This window comes from Pleurodeles waltl, chromosome 11, assembly GCF_031143425.1.
Source record: "Pleurodeles waltl isolate 20211129_DDA chromosome 11, aPleWal1.hap1.20221129, whole genome shotgun sequence".
Taxonomy (NCBI): domain Eukaryota; kingdom Metazoa; phylum Chordata; class Amphibia; order Caudata; family Salamandridae; genus Pleurodeles; species Pleurodeles waltl.
Window position 1 is genome coordinate 828,766,666 of NC_090450.1, and position 14,758 is coordinate 828,781,423.

General features: G+C 42.6%; 1 protein-coding gene across 3 annotated transcripts in view; it reads left to right on the forward strand.

Moving 5' to 3' along the window:
• Positions 1–14,758, forward strand: part of TTC28 (tetratricopeptide repeat domain 28) — a 1,605,451-nt gene that overhangs the window by 1,327,414 nt on the left and 263,279 nt on the right. For all 3 annotated transcript variants that reach the window (XM_069214676.1, XM_069214678.1, XM_069214677.1), the window contains 2 exons: positions 1,504–1,633; positions 9,260–9,478. In XM_069214676.1, the coding sequence (XP_069070777.1) occupies positions 1,504–1,633; positions 9,260–9,478 (349 nt within the window). The remainder of the gene's footprint in view (positions 1–1,503; positions 1,634–9,259; positions 9,479–14,758) is intronic.

Below are 14,758 nucleotides of genomic sequence, written 5' to 3' on the forward strand. Positions count from 1 at the left end.
CAAAATATTTCTTATTTCAAGAAACTTCAAAGGCTTAATTTACAAATTTATAAAAAAAACTCTCAAAAGATGCAGCTAAAACACTGAATCCCGCTTCCTCAAGGCAGCAACCGTAGCAGCAAAGGAATATACTGTCACTTCTATGAAGAAATTACTGGTTACATATTTAAACCAGTTATAAACCATTTAGAAGATACATGAAATGACTGCCATCTTAAATGTCTTCATTTACAAAGCCATCACCACCATGACCCCTGCATATCGTGCAGACAAGCTTATCATCCCTGGTGGTTCTCGGCATACCCACAACCAGGACATCATCAGACTGCAGAGTAAGAAATGTACAGCAAAAAAACAAGACAACAAGCCTTATCCATCTATGCTTCCAGGAACATCAACATATCTATCAGGGCTGCCATAATGCTGATTCAGTTTAGGAAACAGTTAAAGACTCACATATTTAAAGAAGATCACATCACAAGTCACTAACTGTCTACAACTCAGCTTCTTCTCCTATTACTCACTGACTCTAGCTTGCCTTTGACCATGTACAGTGGGCCTTTGTCTTTTGACCAATAAGGCTAGATTCATCCTATAAAGACATGTACATTCATACATACATATAAAAGAGTAAGGAAGAATAACAAGTAGGAACTGCACTCGTGTGAATGATTATGGAGTCTACTGAATAACATTTATGATGTCCCCAATTTTGTTTGAATGTTTTCAAAATGATTGAGATCAAAGAGTGTTTATGTTCTTTGGAGTAGGAGCTCTAAGTTTTTCTCTGATACCCATTATCTCAATGTATTCATCAGGATTAGTCCCTCCCTTCTGCTATCTTACTTAATGTCCTGCTTATGTTTTGGTAATTTAATGATCTGTATGAGAAGAAAGGAATAATGTATAACAGGTGCTATACCACGCCTTGAATGGTGGAGTTACCAGTCCACTACTGGTTTAGGCTAATGTTCAAGCCACCTAGCATGATCTGTTATCCGGTATTACCACAGAGTCACAGGTGAACCTTCTGGCTTAGACTCTATTTCATTGCACAGTTTGTACAATATCCCAATTTTTAACAAGTTTCCAACCCTCTTTAACATGTTTGCACTGAGAATTTCCTATACAGCTTTTATAAAATGTATTATTGTCCTCAAATCTGCTATCTACTTTTGAAGAGAAAGCATGTTTCTTTTCTTAATTTAGCCTATCTGTTGATACCATTTCGAGTAAATATATATTAAGAAATTTGTAGTTTTGCAAATAGGAATTGTCCAGGAATTTATAACATGAAATTCTCAAAAACTTGAATTGACTACATAGATTTCAAATGGAGAAATTATTTATGCTGCCGATGCGGCATGTTCAAGGTGATAAGAGTCCCCATGCTGTAGATGGATTTTTTTAAAGTACAGAGTAGCGTACCCTGTCTCTGATGAGAAAGTGAAATCCAATCGTGAGTCATGCTATATCCTAATGCATTATTCCTTCTCCTTGCAGCTTTATAGAGCATCAGCGTTATTTGAAACAATCCGACATGAAGTCCAGCTCAGCACTGACTACAAGCTTTCACTGTTCGATCTGCAGACATCATCATACCAGGCCCTGCAGAGAGTGCTAGTTACTCTTGGTGAGATATTCACGCGGCAAACAATATGACTTAAATACTTATTTAAGCTCTTCATATACCAGCATGGATGTTTTCAAGCCATTGTGAAGTTTACCCATTTACATTTTTTTTTATTTATAGTAACAACTTTGATTACTATAAGTGAGTCCTCTAAAGTATGGTTCTGATTTGTGATCAACTTAAAATTCCAATTACATATTCCTCTTCCATTATGAATAAAATCGATACTGAATAGATAACTTACCTCCGAAAACATGTTGAAGTTTCATACCCTCCTGATTGGCATATCTGTCTTACTTATAAGTCCCTAGTGTAAGGTGCAGAAATGTACACAGAGCCTCTAGGTTAAATGTCACAAGTGAGCTGCAGCATACATTATTCCACCAATAAAGAGACAATGCAGAACAGGTCCTCAGGCTTGCCCCTGCACCCTAGATGTGAAGTTTTAAAACTACCAACTCAATGTGGCAAAAAAAACTTTTTGAGAGGTGTAAACCTTGCTTTGTTAAACGTATAAGCCACCCCTAACGTAAGTGTTATATGCACGTAGGACAGAGTGCATGAAATTTAAAATTAGGACATTTGTATTCATGTTTTTACCCTGAGCAAGATTGTAGGAGGCTGGCCTGGCTTGTAGTGGGTACCAAAGGTACTTACACCTTGTGCCAGGTCCAGTTATCCCTAATTAGTAGAATAGAGGTGTTTCTAGCAGCTTAGGCTGATAGAAGGTAGCTATGGCAAAGCAGCTTAGGCTGAACTAGGAGACATGTAAAGCTCCTACTATACCACTTATATCATTTATATATTTTGCACAATATCATAAGAAAACACAATACACAGAGTTACTAAAAATAAAGGTACTTTATTTTTATGACAATATGCCACAAGTATCTCAGTGAGTACCCTCAGTAAGAAGGTAAGTAATATACACAAGTTATATGTACACAAACCACAAATAGGTAAGTAAGAGTCAGAAAAGTAATGCAAACAGTGTAGAAGTACAATAGGTTGCAGTAGGCAAGCGTAGGTCTAGGGTCAACACAAACCATATTCTCCAAAATTGGAATGCGAATCATGAATGGACCCCAGATCTATGGGAGCTTGTAGAGGGTCGCTGGGACTGTAAGATAACAGTCGGTGTCCAAGATACCCCACCCCAAGACCCTGAAAAGTAGGAGTAAAGTACACCTACTACCCCAAAAGAGCACAATAGTCATGATAGGGGGATTCTGCAAGAACAACAAACAGCAGCAGTGCACTGACAATGGATTTCTGGACCTGAGGACCTGCAAGGCAAGGGGACCAAGTCCAATAGTTGCAACAGTGTCCGGGGAGGCAGGAGCCCAGGAAACCCCAGATGAAGGTGCAAAGAAGCTGCCTCCGGATGGAAGAAGCTTGGAATTCTGCCAGAACGAAGAGGACTAGGAACTTCTCCTTTGGAAGGAAAATGTCCCACGTCGCGATGAAGGTTGCAGATGTGTTCCCACGCAGAAATACTGCAAACAAGCCTTGCTAGCTGCAAAGGCCCCTTGGAGGAGGAGACAGAGGGGGTGCTCAGCCACTCGGAGAGCCCTCACAGAAGCAGGCAGCACCTGCAGAAGTACCTGAACAGGCACTTGGAAGATTTGTGAACCGGAGTCCACGCAGAGTTACAAAAAGGGTGTCCCACGATGTCGGAGGCCAACTCAGCAGGTTGAGCACTGCAGGACGGAGTGCTGGGGACCCAGGCTAGGCTGTGCACGAAGGAAATCCTGGAAGAGTGCACAGAAGCCGGAGCAGCTGCAAATCACGCAATACACAGGTTTGCAGTCTTGCGTGGGGAGGCAAGGACTTACCTCCACCAAACTTGGACTGAAGGGCCACTGGACTGTGGGAGTCACTTGGGTAGAGTTCCTGTGTTCCAGGGACCAGGCTGGGCAGGATGAGAGGGGACCCAGAGGACCAGTGATGCAGTCTCTTGGTGCCTGCGTTAGCAGGGGGAAGATTCTGTCGACCCACAGGAGATTTCTTCTGAGCTTCTGGTGCAGGGTGAAGGCAGGCAACCCCCAGAGCATGAACCACCAGGAAACAGTCAAGAAAGCCGGCAGGATGAGGCGCTACAATATTGCTGGTAGTCGTCTTGCTGCTTTGTTGCGGTTTTGCAGGTGTCCTGGAGCAGTCAGCGGTCGATCCTTGGTAGAAGTCAAAGATGGAGATGCAGAGGAACTCTGGTGAGCTCTTGCATTCGTTATCTGAAGAATTCACGAAAGCAGAGACCCTAAATAGCCAGAAAAGGAGGTTTGGCTACCAAGAAAGGAGGATTGGCTACCAAGAAAGGTAAGAGCCTATCAGATGGAGTCTCTGACATCATCTGCTGGCACTGGCCACTCAGAGCAGTCCAGTGTGCCCCCAACACCTATGTTTCCGACATGGCAGAGGTCTGGGACACACTGGAGGAGCTCTGGGCACCTCCCCTGGGAGGTACCGGTCAGGGGAGTGGCCACTCCCCTTTCCTTTGTCCAGTTTCGCGCCAGAGCAGGGCTGGGGGATCCCTGAACCGGTGTAGACTGGCTTATGCAGAGATGGGCACCATCTGTGCCCATCAAAGCATTTCCAGAGGCTGGGGGAGGCTACTCCTCTCCAGCCCTTCACACCTATTTCCAAAGAGAGAGGGTGTAACACCCTCTCTCAGAGGAAATCTTTTGTTCTGCCTTTCTGGGCAAGGGCTGCCTGGACCCCAGGAGGGCAGAAACCTGTCTGAGGGGTTGGCAGCAGCAGCAGCTGCAGTGGAAACCCGGAAAGGCAGTTTGGCAGTACCTGGGATCTGTGCTAGAGACCCGGGGGATCATGGGATTGTCCCCGCAATACAAGAATGGTATTGGGGTGACAATTCCATGATCTTAGACATGATACATGGCCATGTTCGGAGTTACCATTGTGAAGCTAGACATAGGCAGTGACCTATGTATAGTGCACACGTGTAATGTTGTCCCCGCACTCACAAAGTAGGGGAATTTGCCCTGAACGATGTGGGAGCACCTTGGCTAGTGCCAGGGTACCCACACACTAAGTAACTTTGCACCCAACCTTCACCAGGTGAAGGTTAGACATATAGGTGACTTATAAGTTACTTATGTGCAGTGGAAAATGACTGTGAAATAACGTGAACGGTTTTTTACGCAGGCTGTAGTGGCAGGCCTGTGTAAGAATTGTCTGAGCTCCCTATGGGTGGCAAAAGAAATGCTGCAGCCTATAGGGATCTCCTGGAACCCCAATACCCTGGGTACCTCAGTACCATATGCAAGGGCATTATATGGGTGTACCAGTGTGCCAATGAGAATTGGTAAATTTAGTCACTAGCCTTCAGTTGCAAATTTAGAAAGCAGAGCCTCAGTGATACAATTAGGCACCACACAGGGAACACATACAGGGCACATACTATGAGCACTGGGGCCCTGCCCGGAAGGGTCCCAGTGACACAAGGACTAAAACAACATACATACAGTGAAATATGGGGGTAAAATGCCAGGCAAGATGGTACTTTCCTACAAAGATGACCTTGGTGGCTCTGCGCAGCCCTATCCTGAGATTCAAAGAAAGACTATCCTGCCACAGGCAGGTGTAGCTCACCCATAAGCCTACCTTATTTTGTCCTCATAGTCAGCCTGTCTCCAAACTCAATGAGATGGGGATCTATCTAAAAAATGGTTTGAAGTGACTGTAAGGGAGGGTTTTCCTTTTATCGTAGTATACAGCTGGATAGGCTTAGGGAGCTCTGCAAAGGGGAAGAAAGGTTCTGTCATCTTTGTTCTCGGTACAGAGGGGCATAGTGGGATAGTTTACAGTGAAATACACAGGGCATTCTGCAAAAGTGGGTAGGGCCACCCCAGGGAACTTTTACTTTATTGGTTTTGGAGCAGCCATGATTTCCCCCCATGTGCAGGCTGACACTGGCCATAAATGTGGCACCCCCCACTACACTCTTCAGAACACCTCTGGACCTGAGGGAGACAAAAGACAGACTGCACCTGATGTTATGGCCGTGATGAGATCTATCAGGGTTGAGCCTGTTCCCACTTGTACCTAGGAGAAATAGACTTCAAGGGTCAGTTGGCCGACCTCTTGCTAAGCTACAGGGATACAGCAACCACAAGAAACCCACTTTCCTGAAGAACCCAGATGACCATTTCCACCTTGACCTTCCATGCTTACTGCTACTGAAGTAGCTCTAAGTTATGCGCGTAAGGTCCTGGGGCCCTTACATAAGTGTCAGAGTGTACTCTTCCTGCCTAACCCTAAAAGCTGGGACTTGGAAACTTTTTCAAGACTTTCCCTGGAGAACTGAGAGAAGACTTTGACCAGCCAGCCAAGCTGATCAGCCCCGGGTGCATCACCAAGGGGCGTGATTTCACCATAGCTCTGCTCGACATCAGAATTTGTCGGTATGGAGGCTTCTTTCTGCAGCTTCCTCAATTTCACCATTCATGAGAATGTGATCAATGCCAAGACCTCCAGAGCATGGAAGCCTGAACTTTTCCAGTCTTCGTTCATGAACAAATCAGGACTCCATTGTTATCATCCCATCACTGTCAATCCCTGCTACAGCCACCGTCTGCTGCCTTCGTTGGTGACGAACCCATTGATGACCCATTAATGGCCAAAACTGTTTCTACGAAGGTGACTCCTGAGCGAGACAACCCAGTCCTTGTTTACAGGCAGCGATTGATCACAGTCAAAATGAACCTTGACTTTGCCCGAGTCTAGTGCAACCAGTTGCCCATGGTTGGCACATTTTGCTGTTTGGAGCTAAAGTTTAAGTCAAACTTTTAAAAAATCATATCTCCAGTTCCCTCATTGTTTTTTTGCCATTTTGTTCTCTTTTTGCTCATTAAAATATTCCCTATTTTTATAGTTGGGAGTGGGATTTTTATTGTGTTGTTTTTTAAACTTTACAACTGTTTTGGTACTTCAAAATGCTTTCACATTTTCTTATGTTAAGCCTCTCTGCTATGTGGCATAGGCACCAGGGGTTGAGCTCATGCTTAAATTACTGAAACCTTTATTAGGCCTAACAAGAATAGTGCCATTATATATTACACCCCAACTAATTGTCCACTCCCTCACAACACTGCATCTCCACTACATTTGCTGTCCCATTGGGCTGATGGTGAAGGTCATAGAAGGAAATGACATTAGATCTAACTGGAAAAAGACCATTTTGCCATGTCAAATTGACTCTCCCAGTGCGCACCATAATTGGATTGCACATTTTGTGAATTGAGTTATTGTGTTCATTTGAGCAGGTGCAGTTTTGCACTATTAGGAATGCACTACAGTCAGCTTCACAGGGGCAATATCTTATGATTTTCTCTAATTTCAACCTTGTTACATGTTTTACCCACTGCTAAACACTGAGCTCCTTGTCTTTTCACACAGTTACAACTTCAAACTTAATATGTAGGAATCTCTTGCAGCTTGTTGTCTTTTTGCAACCACACAAGAGGTCAACCAACTGACCCTTGCAGTCCACTTCTCAGTCCTAGGTACAAGAGGAAGCAGCTTCAGTCCTTCAGTGTTCCTTTCATGTCACAGATGACAGACCCAGCTCTCGTCTATTCTTCCACAGGTTCAGAAGTGTTCTGAAGTGGGTGATTGGAGATGCCACATTTATGCCTTGCAACAGCTAGTGGGTGTAGTGACTCCTAGGCACTCCTTAAACAATAGAGTAAAGGTTCTCGGGCCAGCTCAACCCACTTTTTCAAGTAGTTCCAGTTTGCCTTACTACAAACAGGCCCAAAATGCCGTGAGTCAAGGCACTTCCAAGATGGTGAAAATCTTTGGCCACCCTGTACTTTGGCTCTGAGAGCTGGGGGGAGAGGGGGTGAGGCATGTACTATGTTATTCCTAGTGTCTTCTACTGTCTAATACTAAAATCCAGTTTGAGGCAGGCACCACCATAAAAACAGGGTCCTTCAGCAACAAGACAGGAGATCCTGCGAAATTCTCTTGGCATCTTGTTCTCTTCCCTTTAAGTGTGCCCCAAGTCTTACATATGTTTCAGCAGATCTATATCAACCAGCATTTGACAGTATGGTGCCACAGAATGACCACTGCTCCTACTCTGAATATTCTGTGAAGTTAAGAGAAGTAATCACATCCCATTCAGGTCAGCCTGTTGTTTGCTCTTGGGAGGTGTTTCCCACTAGTTTCACAGCTGTTCAAGGCTGAGCACAGGATGACATCAGGCAGAGGCTTATGCTTATTGGCCTTCAGACAATTTAGGGAGGCAAAGAGTAACGTTTTAAAAGTTCTGTTTCCTTAATATTTATTACAAATCTGATCTACACCCTTGAATTGGATTTGTAATAATTATTACAAAATAATTGTTATTTATGTTTCTAGCTGGTCCCTCTTCCAAGTTAGCAGTATTTGTATTTTAATTGGCACACTGGTTTTGTAGAATAGCTACATCTGCCACAGGGAAAGTATCTTTTTGGAGCTTATCACTGCAGTGACATTGTAACATTAATTTACTCCATGTCCAGCTTTTAAATCCTATGCACACTACCTTGTGTGCTACAAGGTTTACATAGGGGTGACAACCAATATTTAAAAGGGGGGGTTATCTGTCAAAAAGGGTTATTTAACATGTCACACTTTGACGCCATGATTGTGCTGCTATTATAGTTAATCGCACAATAGGTGTTGATGTCCACAAATGGCATTTAAGTTCCAGGTCCTAGGCACACTTTTCCACCCTGTGGACTAGTGACTTAAATGCAAGTTAAATGTGCCAATAGGGGTAAACCAATTTAACAATGGTAAAAGGGGGAGCACAACCACTTTACCACTGGTTAGAAGGAGTAAAAAACACAGAGTTCTAGACTTAGCAAGAATATAAGGTCCAGCAAAAGGTGAAAAATCCAGGGTAGCTATGCAGAAAAGGCAGATTTCCTTCATTGGCCAATCAACATTTGTAGTTAGTGATTTATACGAAATGCTAATGTTGATTGCAGGCCATTAATGATCCAGAATGTGGGACATCTGGTAGATTTAGTTCTGATCAGTTTTAGCTGAGTGAGACTGCTCAGAAAAGTATTGCTTCTGCCAAGTACATTTTATAGGTATTATTTCACAGCTGCCCAAATAGAATAGCAGCATGTATTCACATGTACATGTCCCAAATCAGTACCCTTCTGTAAAAGAGCCTTCATAATTACAACCGAAAATCTGCTTAGAAATAATAATAGAATTATTTAACTAAGTAACCATGACAAATTGGGCCACGAGGTCTTTTAAAGTGCCGATTGTATTTGGTTCATGAATTGGACTAAGTTGTACATGATTTTGCAGCTTATTTGACTCCTGTAGAGAGTGTTCTATCTTATGCCATAGTATGCCAAATGTGATGCTGTTTGCATTTTGAAGTGTTGTTATATCGGTTGTGTGAGAATTCGAGTGTGAATTGTAGATTTTCATGACACTTTATGGTTTGTGTTTCTGGTGAACTTCGCATACCCATCCATTATTGTTACCTATTACCTACTGCACCCTATTAAAAAATGAAGGAAGTCAATACTTCTCCTGTGAAGGTGCCACAGGCATTCCTCAAGATGGTGTTTATTAACTTTGGCTTGTGTTTTTTAGGTCACCACGATGAAGCGCTAGCAGTGGCGGAGAGAGGAAGAACTAGGGCATTTGCTGATCTTCTGGTGGAACGACAAACTGGCCAGCAGGACACAGATCCCTATTCTCCTGTGACCATTGATCAGATCCTGGAGATGGTGAACAGTCAACGAGGACTGGTGCTTTATTATTCATTGGCTGCAGGCTATCTGTACAGCTGGCTTCTTTCCCCTGGTGTAGGTAAGGCCATCTCAGTACTTTCTAACATAGACAATCTAATAATTAAGAGAGCCTCTGAAACACAATCAGTGTTCTGCCTAACTCTATACTGTGTATTGTATAGAACAACATTTCAAGAAAACTACTCTCTGTTTCTACAATTTCATTGTACATACTCCAAATAGGATATGCCATTTTCAATGTAGTGAAATACTACTGACATTTTCATCTGTTAGTATTTCATAAAAAATCATTAAAAATAGGATGTTGTGTACTCTCCAAATTCATATAGGGTACTAAAGCTTCTCAGACTGAGCTAGGAAAGCCAAAAAGGAACGGTCACAGAAGAAGCTTTTTGAACTTGTGAGAAAGCATGTAGTTGCATAGGAACAGTCACCAGAAAAAGAAAACCTGAAAAGATGTTCGGCCAAAAAACACAATGTGCTGGGGGCACAGTAGCAAGCTGACCTGGCAACACTACTAATGAGGACAAAACAATTGACCCACTACCGCACCAAAGACAATATACTCACAAATCACGGTGCGTTTGCAGTCCTGGCGAAAAGGAATACTAGTATTTCAACATAACAAAAGCAATTTAAAAGGCTCAACGTTTCCTAGCTAAAGAAAGAAAAGAAACACTGGTCAATAACAGACAATTGGTTGGAAGTCGCAACAATCATATATGAAACTGCAGGGATCTAATATATTCCAATGACATTAAAACAGAGCAAGAGAGCAGGGAAAACCTAAACCCACATTCTAAATGAGGAAAACAGTGCCTCACAATTGGGGAGGCAGACTTACACGTTCATGCTTGCAGTCGTATATCTTAAAGTGTTAATGTGAATCTGAGCTGACACACTAGAGTCCATAACTCATGCCAAGTGGAAGCCACTATTTGAAACAGATTCAAACTAGAAGCCCTCTTGATGGTTCCAATGATTTTCTATCTCAACTCAACCAGTGGGGTAGATAGGGCAATCGAGTATGTGGAGCTGGTATGAAATCTGTGACAAAAAGGGAGATGTGTAAACAACCCCCCTCCCCGTTTTAAATGAAAATTGTTTGAATGGCTGCAGCATACTAATGCATTGTTAGCCCAGAGTGAAGTCTTGCAATTCTTGCATTGCTGTTGAAAAAATTAAACAAGGACACAAAGTAACATTACAAAAGACAACTATTTGAGGGACACATATCATACTTGGTAAAATACAAGAATACAGGCATATTACTCATGGGCTAACCTTCAGGGGGAAATAATATCACAATCATCACCTGGGTGCATAGTGCTTCAGTGGCTTCTTACAGGGCCTCCTTGTTAGTGTTCAATGTTCACAGATTCACAAAGAATCAGTGCAAAAATGTGATTTGATTTGGTTTCTGTGTTAATCATGATCATATTATGGTCGATTCACCTAATTCTTCAGTTGTAACTGATCATTCTGTACGTACAATATTTATCGCTATATGAGAATGCCTTGATTTCCTAAGCACTGAGGACATGGACATGGTATGACTAGTGTTGGCACCTCCTCTGGGAAAGTACTTACTGACTTGTCCCTAGCATGCTTGCTATGATGAAAGTGGCAACCTGAATGGAGCCAAGTGCCGGAATGTGCAGTGCAACAACTTAGTTGATTGAGGCAGGAAGGCATGGGAGTGTGTAGTTGGTGATTTAAGCTCATCCTTCCTGCAATCCATGACCCAGTGCAGTGTGACATTTGCTGGGCAGTGGTACCTCTCTACCCCTTCATAGGTCTTGTTGAGAATCATGATTCTTTAAATATATTGAGGCTGTTTCACAAATGTGTTTATGAGTATGTGAAGAATTGCTGAAATGGTACTCCTACACGCCTTTGTAAATTGTCCCAGAAATTTCCACCTCCCTATCAGTAAAAAAAAATGTGGGTTACAGTTCTTTCTATTTGTACTAACTGTACTTGAATATTCTATGAATATTCCCATTTAAGATTGTTTGAAGTAAATTCACATAGGTATTTATCAGTAAGTTAAGAAGTATTGCAGCAATACTACTGCACTGACTCAAAAGTCCATTTATAAATTGGAATTGTCCACTATGTTTCTCTTCAGCTTCTTTTGCCTGTTTAAGAAAGCCACAGCAATGATGCCTTATTATAACATCTCGGAAAAGACTCCGGTGCAGGTGTCCTTATACCTCTCACCAGTGGTGGATTGGTCAGAGGCACAACAGGAATTAGTAGTGCTTAGTAATTAGGTCATGTGGCCTGTATCCGTACAAAGTTTGGGACATCTGGTACATATCTTTTGTGCTTTGTCAAATCGGTGAACTTTGGGGTGTTAAAGTTAGTGTGCATGCTATACAGTCATTGTTACTTTGTGTGCTTGACCAGGGCATACACCCATTTACTTATCAATGTTTCTCCATTGAATACAATCACAATGTCTGTTACCCTTTATTGCTACGTTATGCCATGTTAGTTTTGTTGTGTTATGTTATGTTACAATGCATTATGCGCTTTAATATGCAATGGTTTGTATGTGTGGTTGTGGGTTTGCCTACAGAGGGTCTTTTTGATCTGTCCTTGGATAAACAATGCTCAATATTGTGAGAGTAGTATTGTGTTTTAGTGTTGATTTCTCTGGTGTACCACATATAACTTCAGGTAATTTTACTCTTTGCCAAGACCCTGTTAGCTCTGTCAGTTTGTCTGAATGCTTGGGGTTTTTGTAGGCCTCAGGATGTATGAGGCATGACTGTTGTCACCTAGGAGCTACTTGAGTGTTTGCGTGTGAGTACAGTGTGTACACAGCTGATTGTATTGCTTAGAATGTTTAACTTGATTCTAATGTCAGACTGCTGGGTTGGTGTTCTGTGCATCTGTAAAATTTGCAGTCAGTGTGAGCTGAAGTTGGCGAAGCTCTCTGTAGGACTTGTATCCTAAGTGTAGTCCTTGTAATGAATGTCACCTTGTTTTCCCTGTTCCCTCATTTTCCTGTACCTGTGTCTCTATCTTGTTATACTGGATCCTTCTTCTCAAGATGGAGTGAATTTCCTAAACTTTAGCATAGTGATCACCAATTTTCGATTTGGCACTTCATGTTCTTATGGGCAGATTCAAACTTGAGACTGTAGGTTTACTGAATGGACAGTCTCTGTGATAGAGCTGGGGAGGCATTAAAGTCTTCACTCTCCCAAGTGAAGTGTGGTTGTAACAGGAGAGCATTCTCTTTGTTGGTGTGTTTTAAGTCAGAAGCTGACCTTGTAGGCTTCCAATTTAGCCCAAGTGGGTCAGATTTATGTCATAAATTATTTCTGCAGGATGTTCTCTGGGAGTAGGAAGTAGATATGTAAGGCTCACCATCTAGCCAATATGAACTTTGGCAGTGTAGGGCCCCACCGGTGGCATATATTGATGGATGCATACAGATGGATCGGCATACAGAAGAGATGTAGACTTATCAACAGATACTGACACAGAAAGGTATATACCTCGCCAGGGCTGAGTCAGTGCAGCAAGGCATGGAGCTGTGGTCTGTAAACAATGGGGCAGCATCTATTGCCTGCATTAGATGTGAAGCAGTTCTCCTGTCAGGGACAAGTGAAGAGTAGCTCTGCTCTCTACCCTCGGAAAGAAAGTACTTTGACAGCAGTGAGGGATAGCCCTGCTGTCTGTGGTAACTGAGTGCTAGGAGCAAGTGAGAGTATTTGTACTGTCTGTGTGAGGTGCGAGATAGCACAGCTATCTGCACTGAGCACAGAGCTGACTAAGTGATGGTTCTGCTGTCAGGGGCAAGTGAGCATTTGGCCTTTTGGTTCTGCTTCAGGACTGGTAACACTGTATTTGCTGTCCTAGTGCTAAATCATGAAGGACTACAGGGACAGACAGGTCTTAGTGTGCCCTTTCACTAATTGATACACTTACATGCATGCACAGGAAGGCCTTTCTCCCACCTCCAACTAATTCAGATTTGTAACATGTAGAGACAGTGTTGCGGAGGGAATAGTAGAATGAGTTCAGAGACTGTCAGGCTCCCATGTACCTGAAGAACTTTGGCTTATAGGCGGGATAGTGTCAATGACAATCAAGATACTGGCCAATGTGCAGCTCTTAAGAAATGGGCTCTACCACTTCCTGAACCTACGACCCTAGGGACCAGGCTGCCAGTGATTTCACAGCGCTTCCAACTGGACTCTAGGCTGCCAAGAGTTTTATGTCATTACGGTCTAACCAGGGTTGAGCATTCATTGGGAAACATTAGGGGTTGGAAAACTAACTGCCATGGGTATAGATGCTGTGGAGCGCACCTCTGTCGTCCTTAAAGTACACATCAGACCAAAGAAAAACGTCCTTCAGTTGGCATTGTTGGATAAGATGTGCACCTGTTCGGATAGCGCCATTGAATACGATGCCTTCTTTATAGTAGCATTTTAGTGGGACCTTTACTACACGAGTAACAATCATGCATGTGACCTGTAATAAGGGGAATGCTTACCATCAGCAATAACATTGTATCACGCAGGTGTTCCTTTTGCTAAACATATATCTTCTCCATCATTCTGTTGGGTCAGTCACCCTGAGTTCAGATGCTCAGGTGTGCCTATTAGACTGCCAATTAGTCTGTGGCTGCTATCCTCACTTTGTTCAATTCACACATTCTGTTTCACTCCTCCTCCAAGTAGATCTTAGCAACCATACTTGTCAGACTTCCGGAATTACTTAACGCCATTTTATTTCTTCATGCAATTAGTTTCGCCATGCTGCATCGAAATAAATATTCTATGCACTTTCTTCAATATCAGGTAGAAAACAACAACTGAATTGGGGTTTTTATTTTCATTAGGTTTTGTTTCACGTGATGTAAACTGATGTTTCGGCTCATCCAAGGAAATTTAAGGCATTTGTTAAGCATTTTCCTTAACGAGTAATCATCTGTGAACAAGTGTCATGTCTTTAAAAAACACAAAATCTGATAATGATTGGTTTCATACAGTATTCAAGTGAGACTGAGAATAAAGTGTTCTATATCATGAAGTTGTGTTAAGAATTTATAATCCTTTGCAATGCACATGCTTGCTGACTTTCTCAGCCTGCCCCCATCCCGGCCCCCACAGCTGTCGTAACTAGGAGCTTGTGTGAGTTCTCATGGCAATACTCGGTACCAAGTTTTGTTATGATCTTACTATATATACAAGAATACGTTTAATAATACTTAGTGTGATGCTTTAGGTAAAATCAAGCCATAGCCTACTCCCTGGATCAGTGGTGGACAACCATAAATGCTGTATTTGGGAAGACTATTGTGGTGTAATATATG